Source organism: Protomyctophum parallelum (assembly GCF_964188405.1).
Source record: "Protomyctophum parallelum genome assembly, chromosome: 3".
NCBI lineage: Eukaryota > Metazoa > Chordata > Actinopteri > Myctophiformes > Myctophidae > Protomyctophum > Protomyctophum parallelum.
Genome location: NC_139698.1, coordinates 8,894,263 through 8,907,648, shown reverse-complemented (window position 1 = coordinate 8,907,648; position 13,386 = coordinate 8,894,263). Strand labels below are relative to the sequence as shown.

General features: G+C 46.1%; 1 protein-coding gene across 1 annotated transcript; it reads left to right on the top strand.

The window, feature by feature from the left end:
- Positions 1-7,715: 7,715 nt before the first annotated feature.
- Positions 7,716-8,300, top strand: LOC310856525 (mitochondrial inner membrane protease ATP23 homolog; the record flags this gene model as incomplete). Its single annotated transcript, XM_083761997.1, has 1 exon — positions 7,716-8,300. The coding sequence occupies one exon, from the start codon at positions 7,716-7,718 to the stop codon at positions 8,298-8,300; it is 585 nt and encodes a 194-aa protein (XP_083618123.1).
- Between the last annotated feature and the right edge of the window lie 5,086 nt (positions 8,301-13,386).

Below are 13,386 nucleotides of genomic sequence, written 5' to 3'. Positions count from 1 at the left end.
GCGAGAGGAGAGGAGAGGAGAGGAGAGGAGAGGAGAGGAGAGGAGAGGAGAGGAGAGGAGAGGAGAGGAGAGGAGAGGAGAGGAGAGGAGAGGAGAGGAGAGGAGAGGAGAGGAGAGGAGAGGAGAGGAGAGGAGAGGAGAGGAGAGGAGAGGAGAGGAGAGAATTCCACGTGGAACTTATAGGAGGAACAAGACTCTGGAATACATTTTCAAGCATTTCTGTGTGTGTGTGTGTGTGTGTGTGTGTGTGTGTGTGTGTGTGTGTGTGTGTGTGTGTGTGTGTGTGTGTGTGTGTGTGTGTGTCTGCATGTGTGCGTGTGTGTGTGTGTGGGGGAGGGGGGCTGGTGTGTGCGTGTCTGTGTGTCTGTGTGCATGTTTGTTTGAGTTTTTTTGTGCGTGTGTGTGTCCGTGTTTGTGTGTGTGTGTGTGTGTGTGTGTGTGTGTGTGTGTGTGTGTGTGTGTTTGCGCACACATGCGAGTCACAACAGGATCAATGAATGACCACTCGTCATTAAGCATTTATCCAGCCGGCCCGGTAGGCGGAGTCACCACAAATGACTGGAAGATGATTGGCTGGACATACAGTATATGTACTCGATGGCTATAGTTGCCATAGTTTATAAAGACAAGTTAAATATGCTTTGATTTTGAATTTAAAAAAATCACCCTTTCTTTTCGTTTCTTTCGAGACATGCAGTCTGGCATCTTGGATGAACAGATCCCGTGAAGGACGTTCTTTCGACAGTTCCGGACTTGTTGGAAGCGGTCCAACGTGGACTGCGGACTCATTGTCTTGAGTAGAAGTAGAAGTGTGCGTGCGTGCGTGCGTGCGTGCGTGCGTGCGTGCGTGCGTGCGCGCGCGCGCGCGTGCTTTTATGACTGTCCTGTCCAACTTGTCTCAATATGGAGACGTCCGTGGAGACAATATACACAGTGTTTACATCCACAACGTTGATCAACGCTCAACCATATGAACCCATGAACTGATGCCATAGATCACCATGTGTCCCCCGTCGTCTGTGTCTGTCCGTCCGTCCGTCCGTCCATCTGTCTGTCCGTCCGTCCGTCCGTCCGTCCGTCCGTCCGTCCGTCCGTCCGTCCGTCCGTCTGCCTGTAGGCTATGTCTGTCCTTCCGCGGCACCTGTCTGTCTGTCTGTCTGTCTGTCTGTCTCTGTCTGTCTGTCTGTCTCTGTCTGTCTGTCCTTCACGTCCGTCTGTCTCTGTGAGGTTAAAGAAGCACACAAACAGACATGTTGTCTCTGATGTCCCCGTGGCTTGGAGGAAGACACGTGGAGGAAAGAGGAAGTAAAGTCACACATGGACGCGGACATGTTAAGACATGTCCAACGCTCTACTGGTCTCTACTGGTCTCTACTGGTCTCTACTGGTGTCTAACTGGTTTGAACTGGTCTCTACGTCGCCATCGTTTATTGTATTGTAATGTTTAAGAATGCTTGCGCAGCGGCCACGCGCCCCCCAGGTGATTTTTCAATGGACAGCACCACTCAACCTGAGGCGCGCCTGGCTTTTTTCTTGTCAAGCTAAGCTATGCTAAGGTGAGCTAAGCTAAGCTAAGGCTATAATGCTGTGCCATCTACGTTGAATGTGGACGAAGTTCACAAACCCAAAACACGTTTCATATCAATATTGAAATGGACCTACAGGCTACTATGTGACATTTCAAAATAAATCATAAACGATTCCAAACCTGGTCCGTTTACACCGCGGTTGTCGCTAAGTCGGCGCTAAGTTAGTAGAGTGCGGGCACTCGCTTGCATTAACAGCTTTATTTTTTATTTTTTAAAGCATTCTCTATTTCAATTCATTTGAACGTTAAGATGCTATAGCTACCATTAGCAGTAGTGCGCTAGTGAGCTAAGATAAACAACAGACTGGCCACCCAGCCAGAGGTGTGTCTGCCCTGTTCAGTGGCGTGCAGTGTTATTTGGGGCGGGTTGGCGGGCTTTGATATCCAATGAAAATCACCTGGGGGCGTGGCCGTGGCATAAGTCTGCCTGGAAGGAAATAATGTGGTGCGTCTACTGGTGGTAGAGAGACCTCGATGTTTATCAATGCAATGCTGATCTGCCATCCTCTGCTAACGCACGTAGAGGAGTGTGTGTGTGTGTGTGTGTGTGTGTGTGTGTGTGTGTGTCTGTGTGTGTCTGTGTGTGTGTCTGTGTGTGCACGTACGCGTGCGTGTTAGAGGTGCTAGCAGTCTACATTATGTACATCTACATATGATGAAAACGCAAGATGAAATAAATGCAGAGCAAACGAAACACACGCACTAACGTCAGTCAAACTTGCAAATGAGTTTCCATAGCGACTATATCACCGCATGTCGCCATGGCACCCGTATACCCTGCCAACCGCTGGCCTTGCAGGGGATCGATGACCAATACGAGGACAGCCTTACCGCGGTGACAGACCCGCGCAGGTCACACATGACGGAAAATCTTCAAAACGAGAGGACGCTAATATGCTACGATGATGATGATTTTTACAAACCTGAAGCAAACATTTCTTTATTGTAGTTTTTGTCCATTTTCTTTCTTTGTAGTTAACCCATTCTGACCTGAGATCAGATTCATACGAGGTTTCCACTGGACACACACTGGTCTGATTAACCCATTCTGACCTGAGATCAGATTCTAGAAATGTCAGTCGTTCTTCGATTTTTTCAAAAATAGCAGACCTACAAGCTCGTATCGCGCCACTCGGTGGCGCGATATGAGCTTGTAGATCTGCTATTTTTCAATAGCTAAAGCATGACATGATGCTGACACCAAAATGGGTGCCCGTTCAGAATGGGTTAAATCTGCTCAATTCATGATTGGGGCGTTGAGGGGTATATGGGGATAATGGTTGGGGTGTCGAATGAATGAATGAATATTTTATTTTCGTGTCCGCACAACATCTTGACCATGGGATTATCCGACACATCAATTAAGACAATAACAAAAACAAAACATAAACATTCAGGTGTGCATCCAGCCATGCAGCAACTCAACCAGATTTCAAACAGTATATAGGCTACAATGTAGACCCACACAAACCTGTTTGTATATGAAATATATAACAAATATATAATACAGTTAATTCTATACAATTTAGTCACCCTCCTGGTGTCAGAGGTGTCAGAGGTCATTGTTGTCCCGTACACTTGTCTTCACTTGTAGCTGTCTTAGAGTATATAGAGACGGCAACGCATTTCTCCTTCCATCCACTTGCATTAAGTTGCTCAAAAGTGCATGAGGCGTATTCACTCCTCCTTCCGGGGTAGGAAGGAACAGAGTGCATTCTGGGATGGATTGGGCCAAATCGTGAACGTGCTGTACCGTTGACTGTCTATCATTGCACGCGTTCACGTGCGTTCACGTATGAAACAGCGTTCACCTCACCTGTCATCAAGAACGTGTGCAATGATAGTCAACGGACCAGCCTTGGCCCCAAAGCTGCAATACCAAATTCGGCCACTATGTCCATTTCGCCTCAGCGTTTCCTCCGGGTGCCGTCTCTATTCATATATATACTCTAAGGTATAGCGGTAGTTTATAAGGCTACTGGGGTTACAACGTTTCGGTCTATTCGTCTATTACGACCTTCATGGGGTGTCGTCGGGTCATGGTTGGGGTGTCGGAGGTGATGGGTGTCATTGACTGACCTGTTTAGCAGTACAGCATACGGTGTATGGGTGGGGTGGGGAACTCTTCAAAAAGTTGCACTTATAAGAACTTCTACATTAAGTGTTCATGCGTGTGTTCATGCGTGCATGTGTGCGTGTAAGAGGGGGGGGGGGGGGGGGCAGTGCGTGTGTGAGCGTGTGCATTTGAGTTCATTGTGTGTGTGTGTGTGTGTGTGTGTGTGTGTGTGTGTGTGTGTGTGTGTGTGTGTGTGTGTGTGTGTGTGTGTGTGTGTGTGCGTGTGCGTGCGCATGTGTGTGCGTGTGCGTGTGTGTGTGTGAGAGAGAGAGAGAGAGAGTGTGTTTATCTTGTAAAAGAACAAAAAAGCATTTATTAGTGTTGGGAACAACAGCTACAATCATGTTTACGTTTACCTGAACTGGAATGACTTTAAATGAACTTGAAAATAAAGTGTAAACTCAACAGTCAAACATAACAGCTTATAACAAACCACAATAATGAGCTTACAGACCTTACTTTTAAATACCTTTGAGTCTGAGTCTTTATTTCTCTCTCTCTCTCTCTCTCTCTCTCTCTCTCTCTCTCTCTCTCTCTCTCTCTTTCGCTGTCTTTTTGAGGGTTTGTGTATACCCCATAGCAATGATTTGATTGGCTATTTGGCTGAGCGCCCCATATATCGATAATTTGATTGGCTGAGCAAAGTACGTATACAGTACAGTATAGAAGATAAAAAGTGATAGGACAGAAAACTGAAGAGGGAAAAGTTAAGACACATTATTGTGATTGTAAGAGTGCCCCTCACTTCACACAGGTGTGATTTGTTTTTGTTGATTTGAAAAGCATTCAAAACCACAAGGTTACAGCATTTTGAGGATATTCACAATTAAGTTCAGGGATTTATTTCCTTTGAGGTCCTCTTAAATTTAACAGATTATTCATTATTAATAGATTAATGCAAAAAAAAAAAAAAAAAAAGATAAATAGAAAACATGACAGTAACATATGACATATACAACATATTAAAACAAGTGCTCCGTTATCTATCCTAATATGACCCTTTATAGGGGAAGCTTTTCCAGTAGACATGCCTTATTTGTCTGCTGTTTTAAATGACCCATGATGTCGTTCCACTGTGTGACTCCTACTGTAAGTAAAATATCCTTTGACCAGCTTACTGTTAACATAGGAGGGCTCAAATGTGCCTATATACTGGGTCTGGGTCTGGAGCAAATGGGCTGGAGCAACGGTTGTGTACCTCGACAGACAGACGGACAGGCAGGCAGGCAGGCAGCTAGGCAGGCAGGCTGCAGGCAGACAGACAGACAGACAGACAGGCAGGCAGGCAGGCAGCTAGGCAGGCAGGCTGCAGGCAGACAGACAGACAGGCAGGCAGGCAGGCAGGCAGCTAGGCATGCAGGCTGCAGGCAGACAGACAGACAGACAGGCAGGCAGGCAGGCAGGCAGGCAGCTAGGCAGGCAGGCAGGCTGCAGGCAGGCAGGCAGGCAGGCAGACAGACAGACAGACAGACAGTAGAGACGGTGTGAGTCGAGAGCAGAGGTTTGGAACACCTGGGAGATAAAGAAAATAAAAATCACCTGGATCAAGTGAGTCACACACACACTAGACACACATCACTGTCTTGTCTCGCCTCAAAGACCTATAGTTTACAGCAGACTAGTACCAGTGGTGGAAATAAGTACATTTACTTATGTACTGTACTTAAGTACAATTTGAGGTATTTGTACTTTACTTGAGTCTTTCCAATTTCCAGTATTTTCACTTCTAGGCCTACTCCACTGCATTTCAGAGGCAAATATTGTACATTTACTCCACTACATTTATTTGAAAACTTTAGTTACTAGTTACTTTGTAAATGATTACAAAACATACATTAACCACTAGCTATTCGTTTGTTTCTGAGCTATTCGTTTTTTAGTTCCCCGGACTCTTATTTGTAAATTAATTAGTTTGCTTGTCATGCCAGCGGCGTCCACTAGATGTCAGTGTGCTATCACTGGCACTCTGTAACAGAAGGCTGGATTCCATTGCATAGTATATAGGCTATACATGTTGTCGGTAAATCCCCTTCTGACAGGATAAACCCATTAGTAGGCTACAACAATGGCCATTGTGTAACTGCAGCGCTATAGGGACTAGGGAGTCTATGGGATTAAGCATGCAGATTGTGTTTGAATAGTGTTTGAATAGCTTATAGTTTGAATAAGCTGTTTAAAGCCTGCTACTGTCTGGAACACAGGGAGCTGCCCAACACCACCAACAACAACTGCTCACTGAGGTCCAGTGGTGTGTAAACTAAAATATCGCAAACACACATAAACAGATTTATGTTTATTATCATTAAACAATAAACATTCATTAGCCACTTCATCCCTTTGGAATGGCGGATTCGACCAAGACCCGAAATACCCGTGCGTGTGTGCGTGTGTCTCAAAGAATATCACTCAAGGAGTCTGACGACAGACCTATACCATAGAAACCTAGAACCGAAACCGATGGCTCCACCTCAGACCTCAGGTTGAGATCCCATAAGGTGAGACGTCACCATGCTTATGTCACAACAGCAGCACAGAGCAGTAAGACGCCCTGAGGGCGAGAAGTATACGCATCCGCCTGGGTGACGGCAGACGGAAGACTGCTGGGTGAGCGCTGGTGCTTTGGCATGGGGGGGGGGGGGGGGGGGGGGCAGATCAACATTATGGAATGAATTCTGTACTGGCCATATATGGAGCGTGTCTTGAGTGTACAGGGTTTGATGAGGTCGAATCAACAAGAGTTGCTGATACATGCAGATCTAGGATGATCCAGTCTTCTCCATGTGGTTATCCAGGGCAGTGGCGTGCACAGACATTAAGAGGGGCAGGTGCTCAAGTGAAAAAAGGGCACCTTGTGCAGCACATTTTGGTGCTTTAGCTATTAAAAAATAGCAGATCTACAAGCTCATAGCGCGCCACCGAGTGGCGCGCTACGAGCTTGTAGGTCTGCTATTTTTTTTTATCGAAGAACCACTGACATAGAAACATAGCTTTAGATTGTGGGGGCCTAAATAATATAGTAGAAGCGTTTTTTTATCAAGATTTGATCAATGTCACCATGGTCCACACACTACAAATTAAGATTATTATAATTTATTTTAAGAGCAAAATTGCCAAAAGGGCAGGGGGTGCTGCACCCCCTAGTGTCTATCTGTGCACGCCACTGATCCAGGGGTAGATGAGGTCAGTGTCGTGATCTTCACACATGAAAATGGCCATATATGGTGGCGTGATGTGTCACGAGGCGTGATGTCATGAAGCGTGACCATATATGGAGGCGTTAATAATGTCACGTGATTTCACAAGGTCAGATCCATATATGGAGATTAGGGATGTCCCGATTTTTCGTTCCCGATCCGATCCCACAATTTCTGTGTTAGCCCGATACCGATACCGGTATCACTTATTACTACTTATTCTATCTTGTGTTGTTAATGGAAGACTCCTCACTAAATTGTGAACTTGCAGTTTGGGCAACTCGTAGGCAAACTCCACATGCCCCAACATTGTATTCACCTGCCATAGTGTACCCCCTTACCCCTGTGTCGGATCCGTGGTTAGACTGGCATATTCGCCGATACCTATATGACCAAAAAGGGCCATTACCGATACTTTTCCGATACCGATACAGTATCGGGACATCTCTAATGGAGATGTAAGGCTCTCTATGGACACGTGATATCACAAGGCATGACGCATTGACGACCATATATGGTGGTGTGACGGACGCAAGAGGAAGGATTTCATAGTAAACGGGACCAATGACAATTGGACTGCATTCAGGCAGTCAGTCACTCTTCCACTTCTCCTGAACCCGGGGTAGCGTATGTACCGAGTAGCCCAACCCCTGCTTCAGAGCTTTATTAGCAACAGTCCAAACAGGCTCCTTAAGGGACTCACTGGACCAGTGACTGGTGTCGACATTATAGCTTTAATTCTGATACCATCGCCCACCGGACTGCCCGAAGTGGTGGTTGATCCGAGAGAAACCTCCTCCCATACATCCCACACAATATGGCTCGGGCCGAAGACGAAGACGACTACGGATACGACCTGGCTGAGAGGAGTAAGTCAACACTCTCACACATACACAAGACGTGTAAGGCCATGGTACAGTTCGCCATGACGTCTAATCCACACGCAAAACAGCTACTTGGAGCCATGGAAGGTGCAGGATGTCCACTGTCGCTCGGCCACGGCGTGTACTGTGAAGACTGTCCCAAGGGCGGAATGGGGTACTTCAATTACTCTAGTATTGGTATATGTCAGAACAACATTCGCAGTCAGTCCCAAGTGACCGGCGCCGTCGTGCATGAGCTCATCCACGCCTTTGACCACTGCCTGGGACGCGTGGACTGGACGAGTTTAAAACATCGGGCCTGCGCAGAGGTTCGAGCGTATAACCTCAGCGGGGAGTGTCTCACCGAGCAGTGCGTCCAGAGGCGTGCCGTGCTTTCTGTCCTGAGTGCTCGGCCTCTTCTCACCAGAGAAGAGGCAGAGAAGGCGGTGGTCGAGGTCCTGGATACGTGCCTCAGTGACCGCACGCCGCTCGGTCCGACTCCACACAGCGAGAAGAAGAATGCCTTCAGAGAATTATGAGAGCATCTTTCGCCTAATAGGCTCGAATGCACAGCAGCCATATTGGAATGAGATCGGGCCTCTTCCGTATTTTCTTCACAGGTGTTACCAATGATGCTAATGAGCACGTGGGACGCATCACCCCTCAACTATGTCTGCCAGACATACTGTAGTAGCCTGCCTTTTAAGCAGGTGAGGCTAACCATCACAACATGCTACGATTACTAGTAACTCACACACAGCTAATTAAGGCCCATGAGTTATTTTGCACAACTTCCCGGTTCCAATTCATTCACAGATTAAGATACAGTAACAAAACAAACAATTCAAGAGAGAGACGCAGTGTCAATCAATAAACAATTAAAACCTTCTTTCAGTCATTGAGTGTTGATAATGTCTAACCCTCAGATATGTAACCTGAAAACATGCAACGACTACAAAAAACACCCTTCCCAGCCAGCTGGCTTGAGGGTTATGGAGCGTATTTGCAAATACACTTCACTGCATGGCGACTGCATTGGGAAGCAGCTGTGTGCAGTGTGTGTACAGGCAACGCTCCTCATTATACTGTCTATGAACCCATCCACGGAGCAGTGCCCTGTAGGCCGGCTGGAGGAACTCAGTGGTGCGGCGTCGAGCTGCGCGTAACCCATTTTGGGCGGAAACCTATTTTGGTGTTTGCATTATGCTATGCTTTAGCTATTGAAAAATAGCAGATCTACAAGCTCATAGGAGCTTGTAGGTCTGCTATTTTTGAAAAATCTAAGAACGACTGACATAGAAACATGGATTTTTCAGAAAACTGTCAGGATGTAGAAGACATTTTTAGAATCTGATCTCAGGTCAGAATGGAAAACTGTCAGGATGTAGAAGACATTTTTAGAATCTGATCTCAGGTCAGAATGGAAAACTGTCAGGATGTAGAAGACATTTTTAGAATCTGATCTCAGGTCAGAATGGAAAACTGTCAGGATGTAGAAGACATTTTTTTAATCTGATCTCAGGTCAGAATGGCTTAATGTGACACCGCAGGGTCCGTAGGGGCAGCCCTCGGCGGACGGGCTGCCCTTTGACGATTTACAATTTACATAAAACAAGAGCAAAGGAGGACAAAGGAAATGTGTCCTTGCTTTGTTCCCAATCCGTCTAACCTGAGCTGATTCTCTCATTTCTATCATGTGAGGTCCTGCCTTGTCCACTCCTAATGAGAATTGTATTAATTTGAAGACGCTCAAGAGGTACAGCCGAATAATGCCCAAATACTGCCCAAATAAATTGTGAGGCCCGGGGCATCTCACTTCTTTAAACAAACATTGTACACTAAACAAACATTAAAAGTCCATAGACATAGACTTATAAGGGCACGGTGGCGCCTGGCCAAGCCCCGAAATGCCCACATGTGTGTCTCAAACATTATCACTCAAGGAATCTGACAGACCATCGAAACCTAGATCTGACAGACCTATACCATCGAAACCTAGAACCCATCGCTCCACCTCACACCTCAGGTTGAGAACCCAGTGCTATATAAAGTGTGATGTCACAACAACAGTTCAACAGTACCAGTAATACCCCTGAGGCCGAGATGCGAAACAACAGAGCTTCTTAACACATTGATTGCTAACTTTTGAAATTCTACTCAGGATTGCTTCTGCTAAGCGATTAACATTGGACTTTTTAACTTTTTAGGGGCCCACAGCGAGGGGCCTCTTATAGCACATCGCACATTGCATAAATCAAAAGGAAGCCAAACTAGTCCACTTCAATTTAAAAAAAAAAATATGATTCTACCATCTTCCATTCTGGAGATATTGACCTTTTTCTAAAACCTGCTTTTCACTGCACGCTGCTCTTTTGAAAAAACAGCAGAGATATGGAAGGTTGAAGTTGACAGACATTGACAGACAGATATAAAAATGAACACAAATAATATCATATACATACTACACACTGAATGAAAGCCCTGAATGTCTACTTTTAGGAGGAAAACAAATACACATGGTCCCATGTATAGTTTGTCAGTAATTGGCTGTTGAATGCAGCTTGCGCCCACCAGAGAGGATTTCAGAAAATGCATGGACCTGAAGAACCATTATTCACAAAATAAGGCCTATAGCGACATGTACATACTATATACCGTATGAAACAGAAGACTCTCTGCTTTCATAAGAAAAATACTTCTACTGTAATAATAATACAAATCACACCCCTGTGAAGTGAGCAGTGCAATGTTGCACTGCTCACTTCACAACATTGCACTGCTCACTTCACATGGGTGTGATTTTTATTATTATTACAGTATTAGTTTTTTTCTTATGAAAGCAGAGAGTCTTCTGTTTCATACGGTATATAGTATGTACATGTCGCTATATGCCTTATTTTGTGAATAATAGTTCTATAGGTCCATGCTTTCTCTAATCAGACCAGTGTGTGTCCAGTGGAAACCTCGTATGAATCTGATCTCAGGTCAGAATGGGCTAAAGTTCTCTCTGAAAAAGAGAATTTTATAAATGAAATGGATTCAATAGTCTAGTATTGACAAACAGTATATGGGATATGTGTATTTTATTTGTTTTCCTCCTAAAATTAGACATTTAGGGCTTTCATTCAGTGTGTAGTATGTATATGATAATTTATTTATGTTTATATCTGCCTGTCATGATAACGTCATGATGATGATGATTCTATGCACATATGTGATCATTGTCTCAGTAAACAAAATCAACAGATCGTTTGATAGCATAACAGTGACTTGAGAGGTTGACATGTCTGGACATGAACCACAGGAGCGACTCAACTCGCAGTGGGGGGGGGGGGTTCCACGACATGTCTGGACATGAACCACAGGAGCGATAAGCGTAGCCCGGCTGGCTGTGATTTCGACAAAATGACAGACAACACGATGGCTTCCGCAGCTTAGGATTGTATTAGTTATCCATTACAAACGGGTCGATTACGTCCCAGACGCCTTATCACTGCAATTGGCTGGCGAAGGCGCTATGGCGATTATGGTGATCAACTGCCGAGAATCTTTTTTCCGAGAATGAGAGTAGCATTGCAAACTGCAAAACGATCGATCGCAACTCGCAGTGTGGGGGGGGTTCCACGGTGTGATATCTGCTAGCCTAGTATACTGCTTCTTTGTCCAAACATGGCTGACGCGACGGCGAAAAAAAGACAGTTGGTCAGATGTATACTGCTTCTCCTATGGCGGTCCTTCGAGAATACGTCATTCGTTTCGCGTATACCTGTGCGTGAAATGGCGATCGACCGTTGGAGATTATTCTTGGTTTATATACGGGTTTATATTTCCGAGAATGAGGCGGCAGACCGGTGAGTTGTCGTTGGAAAGAATTAGAGAGGGCTGTGTCGAGTGGATCTGTGTGAATGAGTGGGGGGGGGGGGGAAGAAACTGTAATGCGATGGAGAGATGCCTCGGGAGAAACCACGTAGAAACAGGAGGGGAAGGGTAATCGAGTGTATTCACAAATTTCACACACACTAGAAAATGGGTAGCTCCATTTTAGATCCCCTGATCTGCGTTGGTCTATGCCGTGTGCAGGACGGCGATGCCGCCTCCCCAGTACGTCGTAATGGATACGGCATGCCTGGAATGTGGTTAGACCAGGCCTCTTTTCAGGAGGTGGGGGGCTTTAAACTCCCGGATCTCACAGCGGATCTTTCTGGAGATGATCAGTGTTACATTATGTGTTGTCCGGGCGTCAGAGAAGTTGATGTACAGTATACAGTAAAAACACCAATAAAACGCTTTAGAGCGTGATGCGCAGACGGCGCTCGAGATTAATAAAACGCTTTAGAGCGTTTTGCGCAATCGATGAGTTAATACGGCACAGTTGAGAAGCAGGAGTTAAACTATAAACCGGGTGTCAGTGAGGTCAGATGTAGAGTTGCTGGCCGTCTCCAAATATGCAGATCTAGCCCAGCCAGCACGCCCACTTGGGGCCCATGTGGTTTCTATGCGGATACATGGGTACCAAGTGGGAATGGGATTGAACTGGGCAAATTATGAGGGCATGGGTTGGAAGTGGGCAAGCCAATGTAGGTCCCACGTGGTTTACATGAGGGATAACTGGCATGGGCTGGAAGTGGGCAAGCCCATGCAGGTCCAACATGGGCTACATGAGGGCTAACTGGCATGGGTTGAAAGTGGGCAAGCCCATGTAGGTCCAACATGGTCTGCATGTGGGCTAACTTGCATGGGCTGGTAGTGGGCAAGCCCATGTAGGTCCCACATGGGCTACATGTGGGCTTACTGGCATGGGCTGGAAGCGGGCAAGCCCATGTAGATCCCACATGGGCTACATATGGGATAACTGGCATGGGTTGTCAAACCATGTATGGCTATCCAGGGTTTGATGAGGACAGTGTCGTGATCTTCTCCAGGTGATTATAGTCAGTTCCACATATGGAGATCCATGTGTTGTACCAACTTGGTTCATTCGCAAGTGTGACTCACTCGCGTCACGGCAACCACACTGGTTATCATGAGACTGTCACACTAATGTGCATTCCGACATGGGGAAGGGCCCATATATGGGATGTCGTCTACGTCCGCTACGTCCGCTGCTGAATAACTACCCGATTAAGACAGATTCCTTCCTGTGCTGTTGCGCGCCAACATGGACATCGAGCCGGTCACAAAGCGCCATGCCGTGATCCAGTACCTGACCGAGTACTGCACCAGGCACCATGCAGCCCCTTCTGAGACGCTCAAGGAGGTTACGGAGAAGTTGCAGAAAGTCACGTTCCATCGCGCAAATGAAACACTAGATGGGATTATTATGTCATGTCAGCACTATCAGATGATGTAACCCAGGTAAAGTAATCTGTCACTCTGCACGTTTAACTAAAGTTTTTTCCATCTGTCCATCAGTCTTCTCCATGTGGGTTGCCCACGCTTATCCGACACACCATGCGGGAGCAACGATCGGAGTAAGGTTGGCGGACATGCACTGCACCGTGCTTGAGCTTATGGTTAGGTTAGTGTTTGACGTATAGGTTGTCGTTCTAATGACAGTCGGACCAATAGTATGTCAAAACTAAAGCCTGTACCCCTCCATGTACGGCTATCCAGGGTTTGATGAGG